At 37.7% G+C, this 13,679-nt stretch overlaps 1 protein-coding gene across 1 annotated transcript in view; it reads right to left on the bottom strand.

Moving 5' to 3' along the window:
• Positions 1-13,679, bottom strand: part of DCAF10 (DDB1 and CUL4 associated factor 10) — a 65,678-nt gene that overhangs the window by 31,322 nt on the left and 20,677 nt on the right. Inside the window, exon 2 of the mRNA XM_047767965.1 lies at positions 7,308-7,421. Coding sequence (XP_047623921.1) covers positions 7,308-7,421 — 114 coding nt within the window. The remainder of the gene's footprint in view (positions 1-7,307; positions 7,422-13,679) is intronic.

Genomic DNA, 13,679 nt, shown 5'->3' with positions numbered 1-13,679 from the left:
AAACTGGAAGTTAGTATTATTAAGTAATGCACACTTAAGCTCAGGCCAGAGGACCCTTTAGATCCTCACTCAAAAGACTTGATACGTATTTCTAAATAGCTTCAAATCTGTTTTTCTAACCAAGAGATAAGAAGCAAATTCAAATTTGTAGGCGAGGGGTACTAGGGCAGGCACACTGATAGCAGTAAGTGAGAGCTGACATTGATAAAGAACACAAATTCTAACAGAAGATTAGTCACAGGTCATTTTGAGTAGGGGCAAACAGTTGACATGTCTTTTTGAGAAAAGAAAATTATAAATTATTTGAAACATAAAATTATGAATATAACAAACACCTGTGATACCCACCACCCAGCTTTATAAAATTATAACATTTGGTTAGCTTTCCTTTTTTTTTTTTTTTTGGTCTTTTTAGGGCCACACCCATGGCATATGGAAGTTCCCAGGCTAGGGTCCAATCAGAGCTGTAGCTGCTGGTCTACACCACAGCCATGGCAACACGGGATGTGAGCCACATCTGCGACCTACACCACAGCTCATGGCAACACCGATCCTTAACCCACTGAGTGAGGCCAGGGATTGAACCGGCAACCTCATGATTCCTAGTCAGATTCATTTCCACTGCGCCACAATGGGAACTCCAATCTTTCCAATTTTTTGCACATTACAAGCACATTTGAAGAACCCTACATATCCCTCCCCAATCCCATTCCCCTCCCTCCCTCTCCAGAGGGAACCACTATCCAAATTTGTTGTTTGTCACTCCCCTTGCAAGTTTTTAATACTATGAATTCATGAATACATATCCATAAAAAAATTATGGTTTTGTTTTACATTCAATTTATTCTGTAAATATTTAATAAGCACCCAATATGTGGCACAGTTCTAGGTGCTGTGGACAAAGCAGAAAACAAATACATGCCCTAATCAAGTTTGTTTACATATTATTTAACTTTATATAAATGGTATCACACTGCACAGAGCTCATTCTACAATTTGCTTTTCTGGCTCCACCCTGAACTTCTGAGATGTCTCTCAGATGATAATGCTTCTTGTTTATTTATTTTAACTGATGTATAGTATTCCATTGTATGAGTAGACTATTTATCTCCCTCCTCCTTTTCTTTTTTTAGGGCCACACCAGCGGCATATGGAGGTTCCCAGGCTAGGGGTCCAAGAGGAGCTACAGCTGCCGGGCTACACCACAGGCGCAGCAACACGGGATCTGAGCCGTGTGTAACCTACACACAGCTCATGGCAATGCCAGATCCTTAACTCACTGAGCGAGGCCAGGGATTGAACCCACAACCTCATGGTTCCTAGTTGGATATGTTTCCATTGTAACACGAAAGGAATTCATTATTTATCGTCCCCTTGATGGAGATTTGTTTCCAACTTCTATTACTAACGATGCTATAATGAACCTACTTTACATATCTCCTTGTTCACACTGTGCTTTCTTTTAAACAACTAATCCTCACCTTACGCAGAATAATTTTATGAACTTATACTCCATCAATAATGTCTATGAGTTACTATTTCTCAACACCTCTGACAATACTTGATCTCTTCATTGTTATTTTTATTTGCATTTCCATGATAACTAGTAAGCTTGAAAAATCTTTCCAAATTTATTGCTCATTTTAGTTTCTCATGTGATTCTCTGCCTGTTTTGCCCTAGGGTAATGGTGTTATATATTCTGGATGTTAATCCCTTTTTGCAGGCTCATATGCATTGAAAATATCTCTTCCCACCAGCCTCTATCTTATCTTCTCACATTGTTATGTCCTTGTTTACAATGAAGTTTTAAATTTCATTGTAGTTGAACTTATCAGTCCTTAGTGATTTATGCTTCTTGTGCCTAAAAAAAACCCTTTTTTCATAGTTAGAACACAATTCTTTGTGTGTGTGTATAAATTTTTTTTTCTTATGGCCCCACCTGCAACATATGGAAGTTCCTGGGCCAGGGATTAAATCTGAGCCACAGCTGTGACCTATGCCACAGCTGTGGCAACCCCGGGTCCTTAACCCATTGCACCACAGTGGGAACTCCCCATAATTCTATATTCTAAAACAGTGTGCTTTCATAATTACATCTTTAATCTAACTGGCAATTATTTTTAGTTATGGTATGAGATAGAAATCTAATTTTACTCTTTTTTCATATATATTACCAATTCTCCTTTCCACTTCCCCTGACACTGGTCTGTAACGATCCTGCTGTCATATATCAAATTCTCATATGTTCTAGAAGCTCTATTCCATTCCATCAGTCACTTAATCTATCCTTGTCCTAAGATTACATCTGATATCTACAGGGGTGAGTACTCGTACCATCTCAGTCTTCTTCAAAATTACCTCCAATATTCTTGGCACTTTGCTGTTCAAATAGGCACTTTCTTATTTAAAAATAGGAATTTTTAAATCAAGGTTACAAAAAATCCCCATCTTATAGGTATTTTAATTAAACTCCACTACATTCATAGACTAATCTGGGAAGAATTAACTTCTTTATAATACTGAGTTTTCTCCTCTAGAGAAGATTTGCGTCTATTTTTGCAGGTAGCTGGCACACTACTAACCTGGATCCAATTTAAAATTGCTGGCTGGAGGGTTCTGGACCATATGGTAGTGTGAAGGCTGTATGAAGGCTGGCTTATGGTTAGAAATTCACAGAGATTTTTCTGACATCCCTCTACCCAATGCCACAGTCTACATGAACAAGGTGGTTTATTTCTAGATCACCTTTATGCTGAAAGTATAGCCCTTTGGAGTCCCCAGCCAGTAGCAGTTTTCTACTAGACTCCTCACCTTGAACTGGACGTAGAATTAACTCTCCTGTCCTTTGTACTCCTCATACCTGTCAAAACAGAAACTCAAGAGTCACCAGCATTTGGCAGATGCCTCCAGGGTAAAAGCCAGCTGAGTACAAGTTTACTTCTTTGCATTCCTGCTTCCACTTAATTTTTGGCCCTAGGATTCCCTTCTTTCTTATCAGCTCAACTATACATTTTTAAAATAATCGGGAGGGGGGAGTTCCCTTGTGGTGCAGTGGGTTAAGGATTTGTCATTGTCACTACAGCAGCCTGGGTCCAATCCATGGCTCAGGAACTTCCACATGCCATGGGTGTGGCCAAAAAAAGAAAAAAAAATTTTTTTCTTACATTAATCTTGCATTTCTATTTTTAGTAGAGCGGTTGTTCAAAGTATTTTAAAATCTTTTACAACCTAATTTTTATTGCTTGATTTGCTAATGTTGGACAGAACTGCATTAAAATCTCTTACTATGATTATAAACTTAATCCCTTATTATTCTGTTTTTGCTTTATTTCAAGTTTCATACAAGTTCATGATTATTATATCTTTTTGGTGGGTTTTTCCATTTATTAATATGTACTGTTATACCTTATCCTTATTAAAGCCTTTGTTCTTCCATCTGTCCAATACTGATAAACTACATCAGTTTTCTTTTCCCATTTCTGGATAGTTTAAATTTCTGGCATCTCTATAAAGAGTACAGAAATGTTTTTGTTTTTTATTTAAACTGCTGTCTCTATCTTTTAATAAAGATCAATCCATTTATATTTACTGTGAACTATTAATATATTTGGAATTGTTTCTACTTGTTTTTTATTTATCAATCCTTTCTTTTGCTTTTTTACTTATTTTTTTACTTTTTTAAGCTTTCTTATCTTCTACGGAATTGATCAAGTTTTCAATCTTCTTGCCACTCTCCCCACTCCACTTTGCTGATTTGAAAGCTGTAAACTACATTTTTATTATTTTATTTTAGGCTTTTTTTTTTCTTTTTTGGCAGCCCTGTGGCATACGTAGTTCCTGGGCCAGGGATCAGATCTGAGTCACAGTTGCAGCAGTGCCAGATTTTTTAACGCACTGCACCAGGCTGGGGATTGAATCTGTGTTCAGGTGCTGCAGACATGCCTCTTATCCCATTGAGTCAAACTGGGAATTCCTATTTTAGTTTTTAAAAATTGTATATATTTAATTATACATTGTTCTGAAAGGTCTGAAATTACTTAATATTCTGTCCTCTTCCTGAACATGATGTAGACCTTAAATGTTACACCGTCCCACTGAACAAAATTCCTCCATACATGCAACAAGTTTGTCATTACTATCCAGAACTACACTGTGGAAATTTGGAAGCCATTAGCCACATGTGGCTTTTGAGTTGCCAGTCTACACTGAGATGTGCTCTAAGTGTAGACTATACACTGGATTTTGAAGATTTATCATGAAAGTAAAATAACTCAGTATTTTTATACTGATTGAATGTTGAAATGGTAACATTTTAGGCATACTGGAGTAAATAAAATGTATTATTAAAAATTAATTTCATTTGTTTCTTTTATCTTTTTTAATGTAAATACCAGAATTTTTATTTATTATTATTTGGGGGGGGGCAGCACACCTCCAGAAGTTCCCAGGCCAGTGATCAAACCTACACTACAGCAGTAACCCAAGCCACAGCAGTGACAACACTGGATCCTTAACCTGCGAGGCTTCCAGGGAACTCCAGAAAATTCTAAATTTAAAATTATAAACGAATTGGATAGTGCTAATCTAGAGTTTTGTTTTAACTGTTTTAAATGTGTCCTCCCCCTAAAAAAATCCTTAAGTATTATCTTTCTGCTATTAATAATTAATAATGTTTACTATTTCACCTAATTAAAAGTCTTTATTCTGGAATAACAACTTACCTGGATATGAAATGATACTGAATATTACTTTACCTTAGTATTTAAGACATTATTCCATTTTCCCCTAGCATCAACTGTTGTTGATAAGAAATCTGTTAATTATCATACCTCAATAGGTAATCTGGTTTCTAACTTTGGTGGCTTTAAAATTTTTCTCTTTAAATATTCTAGAGTTTCACTACAAACTGCCTAGACTTAATTCACTTGACTCTAAAGTTTACTTTTGATTCAAGGATTCAGGTCCTTGTTCAATGCTAAGAATTCTCAGCCTTCGTGTCTTCAAAATTTAGTTCTTCTCTAAAGGTGAGGTAATCTTAGCAACCTCTTTTTCCTGTAACTCAGATATTGCATATCTCAATTAATCTGTGGGTGAATGTTTTAGTATTATTTTCCAACCCATCAATTATCTCATCAGTTGTGTAAAGGGTAATATTTATCCCATCTATTCAGTTTTTTAATATATCAACTACATTTTTTTTTTGACTTTTTAGTGCTGCATCCATGGCACATGGAGGTTCCCAGGCTAGGGGTTGAATTGGAGCTACAGCTGCTGGCCTACACCACAGCCACAGCCACTCCAGATCTAAGCTGCATCTGTAACCTATACCACAGCTCACAGCAAAGCTGAATCCTTAACCCACTGAGCAAGGCCAGGGCTCAAACCTATGTCTTCATGGATACTAGTCAGATTTGTTTCCACTGAGCCAAGACAGGAACTCCCCTTGAGCTATCTTTTAAAGGGAAGTATCCCTTAACTTATTTCTTTGAGCATCCTAAAAATGCTTTAAAGTTTCTTCCAATCAATGGAATACTATGCAGCCGTTAAAAAGAATGAAATCATCCTATGGGTACAAATATGGAATGACCTCTAAATATGTCAATTAGTGAAAAGGCCAAGGTATATAATAGCATGTGTAGAATGCTACCATTTATATAAAAGTGCATAAACTATCTCAGAAAGGATAGTAAGAATCTGGTAATAGTGGTTGCCTCTGGGGAGAGGAACTGGGTGGCTAGGGGACAGAGGTGGGAGATAGACTTACTTTTCACTGTTTACCCTTTTGTACCTTTGAATTTTGTACCACGTGCATGTATTACCTAGTCAAAAAAAAAATAAAATAATTCATTTTTTAAAAATAATTCTTTGTTGGACTACTCCATAAAATTAACTTCATCCAGAGAAAATGCCTGTTCTAGTTGCTGACTTTGTTATATAAACATTAGATATTTTCTTAAGTTCTAGAATTTTGGTTACAGGCTCATTTTGAGTAAGAAAGATGAAAAAAAAATTCTTCTCTCTCTTTCTTCCTATTTAATAGTTTTACAATTGCCCTTATGAGGATTTCTGGACCCAAATCTACCACTAGGCCTCATTATGACATTAAGGCCTCCAGTTTCATGATGATATATCACAGACATACATTCAGTCACCAACTCAGCAATGGAGTCATTCAATTCCTGGTCATGAGGCTGTGTCTTTATCATCTAAAACCTACAGCCCCAGGTAATTAATAGCTTTTTCCTTTTCTCAGCCTTTCACAAATAGGACAGAAATTTCAACTAAAGCCCTGGTTTCATACAGTAATTCTGGCTCTGGTTCCTGCCTCACATGAAGCACTTTAGCATTTTTAATTCCTGACAGGAGCTAAACTACTACACGTCAATGCCAGACTGAAAATCCAATGGGCTTGTGGTTATAACCATGTAACAGCTTTGTGTCTGTATTTGGGTCTCGCCAAATACAGAAATGTTGTTTCAGTGCCTGGCTATATCTTCTGAACTATTTCTTCTATCGTTCTATATGTTTGGAACACAGAAGTTACATCAAAATTCAGTATGTCACCTTGACTAGAAGTAACTTCTACATATCTTTTTGGGGGATATTAAAAGTAATCACTATGTAAGTCATATAATCTCATTATATAAAGTTTAGAAAACAGAAAATTACTCATAATCCATCCACTCTAACTCATCCACTGTTAACATTTAAAGTATTTCCTTCTAAACTTTTTCTGCATCATGTCATGTTTATATAATTTTTACCATGATTTTAACCTGCATTATCCCAAGGATTTGTCCATGTTGATATGGAGTCTCTGTGAGCATCATTTTAATGACTGCATATTAGTCCACCAAGCTACTCAACTATTATTTACTTCACACATTATTGAGAATTTATGGAGCTTCCAAAAATGTTATCAAGAAGTTCTCTGTGCATATGTGTTTTTTCCCCCTCAATAGTTTGGATTTGGAGGCTGGTGGTAAGCAATGGGAATGCCATAATCCTATATAGATCATTAGCCCAAAGGCATTACAGGACTATCAAAATACATTGCTGAGGTTCATAATGATGACCCTAATATACAAAGAGAAAACGTAAAATCATATAGTGAAAATTCATTTTAGAAAAATTTCAATCTAAAATGGTTAACAGTAAGTTTTGTAATTAAAGGGGTAAGTTTCACAATTCACTACTGTGTAACACCTAGCACTGCTGGACAAGGCATTATAAATTTTCACTAATGTCCAAAACATGATATTTGGGATCACATTAATAAAGTTCACTTTTTCACTGTAATACTAACCTTATGTTATTTACACAGTCTTCATGAGCTTCGGAAAGTGTTTTTATGTGCTTTGAAGATATAGGATCAAAAAGCAGAACTTCAGTCTGTTCACAAGCAACTGTCAGCACTGACCTGGAAGTAAATGACACATTTCTCTTAGCTTTTGAGCACTTGTCGGTTACTGATATTCATAACTGTTCATATGATATTCATATGTAAACAAGTGGCACTATTCGCTGTTGGAAGTAGTAGTAGGAAATGGGGCTCTTATACATTATGATGACATGTACGCTGGTGCAGCTTGTTTGGACAGTACTAGTATCTATCAAAATTTTAAACATGCATATCTTTTGACTCAGCTTTTCTTTTCTGGGAATTCAATCTAGAGAAATAATCATTTCTAAGTACGAAGAAGCACTTATAAAGATATGCTTCATTGTAAGAAGTTGAAAGTAACCTAAGTGTACATGAAAGAAGAAATGACTGTTTACTTAAGCCATAGCATATAATACTTTGCAATATGATATAACATTTAAAAAGGAACAACTTTATATAGATACGAAGAATTCTAGGAGATCCCGTCGTAGCTCAGTGGTTAATGAATCTGACTAGGAACCATGAGGTTGCAGGTTCGATCCCTGGCCTCCTCAGCGGGTTAAGGATCTGGCGTTGCCATGAGCAGTGGTGTAGGTCGCAGACGCGGCTCAGATCTGGCGTTGTTGTGGCTCTGCCAAAGGCTGGAGGCTACAGTTCTGATTAGACCCCTAGCCTGGGAACCTCCATATGCCCTAGAAATGACCAAAAAAGAAAAAGAAAAAAAGAATTCTAAAACATGTTTAAATAAGAAAAGCTGGTTGCAGAAAAGCATGCATAGATTAGGTAACTTAGGAAAAGGATCACATACAACAAAATTAGGTATTTCTTCATCAGTATCTATTAAAATACACTGAAAAGTTCTAGCATATATCCTGCTGAACCAATCAGATGTAGTCAAACTTAACCTTTTCTTCCACAGACTTCCAGTATTCTCTTATTTCAATCCTTCTTTATTACAAAGTTTATATATAAATATATATATCTATATATTTTTTTCTTTTCGTTTTAGGGCCACACCCGCAGCATATGAAGTTCCCAGGCTAGGGGCCAAATTGGAACTATAGTTGCCTGCCTATGCCACGGCAACAGTAACTTGGGATCCGAGCCGTGTCTGCACCCTACACACAGCTCATGGCAATGCTGGATCCTCAACCCACTGATCAAGGCCAGGGATCAAACGCACATCCACATGGATACCTGTTGGGTTCGTTTCCTCTGAGACACAATGAGAACTCCCTACAAAGTTACATTTTTATAAGCCTTTTAAAAACCCCATTTTGATTTCTGAAAATTGATTGTCTTTTATTTTGTCTTAGTTTTCTGTGGGCACTAATCTTTCAGATTCAGATCTAACAAATGAAATTCTGAGTCTTTGAAAGTGCAAGTATTACCAATTTACAGTCCCAACAACAAATGGGATTTTTAGACTTTTAAGATGAAAGTGTGTAAAAAAGAATTTTAAACTCTTCTATTCAAAACAAACTTTTTAGAGGGAAAAAACCTACTAAATTAAAATCTTTTCTGGGAGTTCCTGTTGTGGCTCAGTGGTAACAAACCCAACTAGTATTCATGAGGATGCGAGTTAAATCCCTGGCTGTGGGGTAGGCCAGAAGTTACAGCTCCGATTGGACCACTAGCCTGGGAACTTCCATTTGCCACAGGTGCGGCCCAAAAAACACACACAAAAGTCTTTTCCATATTTAGTAATCGTGAAATTATCCCTTAAAGAGTGTCTGCATAAACCCTTTTGTGAGATACTGAATTTTAAAAGTTTGGTATCTAAAGAATTTTTGTGCTAGTTGACCATCATGAGTAAAAGTATTGAAATTAATATCTGTAATTTTAGAAGACATACAATCATTTATTTTTGTTAGGCAGAAGAGTCATGAAATGAACTTTTCTTTTTGAGCATAAAAGTAAATGAATCAATGATTCTGGGAGCGTCTTAAACACTGTAAATAAGAGATCTATTTAAAAAAACAGAGACCTGTAAGACTGATAGTCACTTTTTTGTTTTAATATAATTACAATTTATTTTTGTATATGGCATGATTTGTAACTTCTTAAAACAGATATCATTTGTTCCAATATCAAAGCCTACATTTCTCATCGGTTTCAAATGCCATTTTATCATATATAAATTTTCTTTTGGGACTCCATATTCTCTTTTATGCAGTGCCATTGCACTATTTTAATTTCTAAAAGGTCTGACATGTGGCAAAGCAAAAATCCCTTCACTGCTTTATAAATATTTTTTGGGGGGGGTTAATATCATACTTTCTCTTGGACAGTATGTCAGGTTCCACTAAAAAATCTTGTTGGTATTTTTATTCGGATGCAGTGACTTTACAAATTAATTTGGTAGAATTTATATCATATAATATTGAACCACCTCATTAGTAATATGCATACTTTCCAACATATTCAAGATTTTCTTAGAAAGTATATGGTAACAATCCTTGGATCTTTGAACATCCTTATACATTTAGAACTGGCTTATTAAATTATGTACACAAACTCATCTAAACTCACAGAGATCTACCTGTGGATTTTAAGATAATGTAATAAATCTACAGAGAAGTTTGCATAAAACTGACGTCTTTACAACATGAAATCTTCTAATCCTTGAACATGGCATATCTCCATTTACAATTGAGATTTTCTCCATGTGTATCACGCCTATCTTCTGCTACACTTTTTCCTGGATACTTGACATTTTTCTTTCGATGCTTTGGTAAATGTTCATTTTAAAATATTGTTTGAGGAGTTCCCGTCGTGGCACAGCAGAAACAAATCCGACTAGGTTCAATCCCTGGCCTCGCTCAGTGGGTTAAGGATCCAGCATTGCCGTGAGCTGTGGTGTGGGTCACAGACGCAGCTCAGATCTGGCGTTGCTGTGGCAGTGGTGTAGGCCAACAGCAACAGCTCCGATTAGATTCCTAGCCTGGGAACCTTCGTATGCCACAGGTACGGCCCTAAAAAGACAAAATAAATAAAATTTAAAAAATTTGTTTGATTTGCAGCCAGTGTACAAAAAGGGCAAATGATATTTTAAGTATTATTTATCCATTGGTCTTGCTATTTTAGGGAAGCAGGATCAAGATGACAGAGGAGCATGACGTGGTGCTCACCTTCTCCCACAAACACATCAAAAAAATCATCTACATGTAGAACAATTCACACAGAACATGTACTGAATGCTGGCAAACCTTAAACCTCTACAAAGGGCAAGAAATCCTCCACATAATTGGGTAGAACAAAAGGGGGAAAGAAAGAGAGAGACAGAAAGCAATCAGGACAGGACGAGCACTCCTGAGAGGGAGCTGTGAAAGAGGAAAGGAACCCACGCTATGGGAAGCCACCTAATTGACAGGGAGATCAGCCAAGATGGAGGGACCTTAAAGCCTCAGAGAAAAGCACAGCAGCTTGACTAAGAAGGGCAAAACAGAGAGAGCTGCAACAGACTATTGGTACCACCTCCCGGCACACCACAGCCTGAGATGCTCGGAAGGGGGCTGGGTGCTGAGACTTAGGCTCTGGAGGTCAGTTCCTGGGAGAGGACTAGGGTTGGCTATGTGGAGACAGCCTGAGGAGCTAGGGAACGGTGAGCCATGGGCTGAGGAGCAAAGTGCCACAGCCTAGGGAACCTGGGAGGTCTGTGCCGGCAGGAGAAGCAAGGTGCCATTGTTGGGGAGGGCAAAAGCAGGACGGGCAGACTGCCATAGAAATATCTTTTCCTGCACAAGTGCAGACTCGAGCAGACTCACAAGCACCTCTTGTGCTGGCTACGGGTGGTGAGGACCCATTTCCACAGGCTATAGGCACTGGGGTGCCTCTTGCATGTTCTATAGGTGGCAGGGGTAAACCACAGCAGTCATCTCAGACACCAGGGGTAGGCATGACCAGCCCCCACTAAGGGTCTGTGAACAGGCGCCACCTGCAGCCCCAGTCACCTCAGAGGCAGCAAAGAAGAGGTCGGTGCACTGAACTGAGTACAACCCGGTGATACTCACTCCCCTAGGAACGCACCCTCCCTGCTCATGCCCATGCCAAATGCTCTGGACTCCACCTACAGCTGTCTGATAACTGTCACTTCCCAGGGCCCTGCAATTAGGAGCAGCCTGTGCCACTTTCCCTTGGGTCCTTGCAACTAGGCACTGGCTACTAGCCCTGCCCACTGCCTCCATTTCCCTGGAAGCACACAGAGGACCCTAAAAATAAAAAGTAAGCCCTCACAAAATACCCAGGGGTGCTCGTGCATAAATACAGCCCTCCAAGACTACAGTATTGTTTTCCCTAAACTCACAGAATAAAAAAATATAAGCAGAGATCCCATTGTGGTACAGTGGAAACAAATCCAACTAGGAACCAAGCAGTTGCGGGTTCAATCCCTGGCCTTGCTCAGTGGGTTAAGGATCCAGCGTTGCTATGAGCTGTAATGTAGGTCACAGACATGGCTCAGATCCCGAATTGCTGTGGCTGTGGTGGAGGTCAGCAGCTGTAGCTCCAATTCGATCCCTAGCCTGGGAACCTCCATATGCCATGGGTGCAGCCCTTAAAAAAAAAAAGGAAAAGAAAGGAAAAGAAAATATAAGAAAAATGAAGCAGCTCAGGAACCATTCCCAGTTAAAAGAACAGCAGAATTCACCTGAAGGAGCAAATAATGACACAGAGCTCTGCAGTCTAATAGACATCAAGTTCAAAAAGGAGATAGAGAAAATACCAGAAGAATTAAGAGTGAATATGAAGGAATTAAGAGCCGATATGAACAGTAATGCAGATTACTTTAGAAAGGAACTGAAAAATATAAGGAGGACCCAAATAAATTAGAAAATTAATTTGCAGAGATGCAAGCTGAGTTAAAGGCACTGAAGAGCAGAATGAATAATGCAAAAGAATGAATTAGTGCCTTGGAAGATAAAATAATGAAAACCACACAATCAGGACAGTGGACAAAAAACCAAATGAAAAAACATGAAAGCAATATAAGAGGTCTGCAGGATAATATAAAGCAGGCCAATCTATGTATAACTGGGATTCCAGAAGGAGAAGAAAAAGAAAGGGGGACTGAAAATATATTTGAAGAAATTATGGTTAAAACTTCCCAAATCTTAAGGAAACAGATATTAAGGAAGCATAGAGGGCCCCAAACAGTACCACATCAAGACATATTATAATAAAAATGGCAAAAGTTAAAGATAAAGAGAGCATTCTAAAGGCAGCAAGAGAAAAACAGACTTAATTATAAGGGACTCCCCGTAAGGCTGTAAGCTGATTTCTCTACAAAAACACTATAGGCCAGAAGAAAGTGGCAAGATATATTCGAAGTTTTATAAGGGAAAAATGTGCAGCCTAGAATACTCTACCCAGCAAGAAGATCATTTAAAATAGAAATAAAGAATTTCTCCAACAAACAAAAATGAAAATAGTACAGCAATACTAAATCCATTTTAAAGGAAACACTGAAAGGGCTCCTCTAAATATAAAAGAAGTAAGAAGAAATAGGATGGTGGAAATTACAGCTGGAAAGCAATCAGTATATAGATCTAAAAGAAAGAAAGAAAGAAAGAAAGAAAGAAAGAAAGAAAGAAAGAAAGAAAGAAAGAAAGAAAGAAAGACCTGTTGTAAAAGCAATAATAAACACAAGGAACACCGAAAGGACAAACATGAAGATGTTAAAAAAAGGACTTCAAAAATCATGAAATGTGGAGAAGTAAGAAAATCTAGACTTTTTTTTTTTTTTAAGAATGTATTTGAGCCTATGTGACAATCAGGCTAAAGCAAGCAAATGCAGGAAAGGGCTAACATACTGGAAAAACAGGGCGACCACAAATAAAAGCCAAACATTACATTCACAAAAACTAAAAAGAAGAGGCCACAAGCATAAAAGGAAATCATTCAACCACAAAAAGAAAGAAACAAAGGAGAAACATAGAATCAACTGGAAAACAAGGTTTTAAATGGCAATGAGTACATATTTATCAATAATTACCTTAAATGTCAGTGGACTGAATGCTCTAATCAAAAGACACAGACTAGCAGACTAGATAAAAAGGCAAGAGCCTACAATATTCTATCGAGAAGAGACTCACCTTAGGGCAAAGGACACATAAATTGAAAGTGATGGCATGGAAAAAGACATTTCATGCGAATGGCAAAGACAGGAAAGCAGGAGTTGCAATACTCATGTCAGACAAAATAGACTTTAAAATGAAGGCCATAGGAGTTCCCGTCGTGGTGCAGTGGTTAACGAATCCGACTAGGAACCATGAGGTTGTGGGTTCGGTCCCTGCC

The sequence above is a fragment of the Phacochoerus africanus genome, chromosome 2 (assembly GCF_016906955.1).
Source record: "Phacochoerus africanus isolate WHEZ1 chromosome 2, ROS_Pafr_v1, whole genome shotgun sequence".
Lineage (NCBI taxonomy): Eukaryota > Metazoa > Chordata > Mammalia > Artiodactyla > Suidae > Phacochoerus > Phacochoerus africanus.
This window is presented reverse-complemented; position numbering and strand designations above follow the sequence as displayed.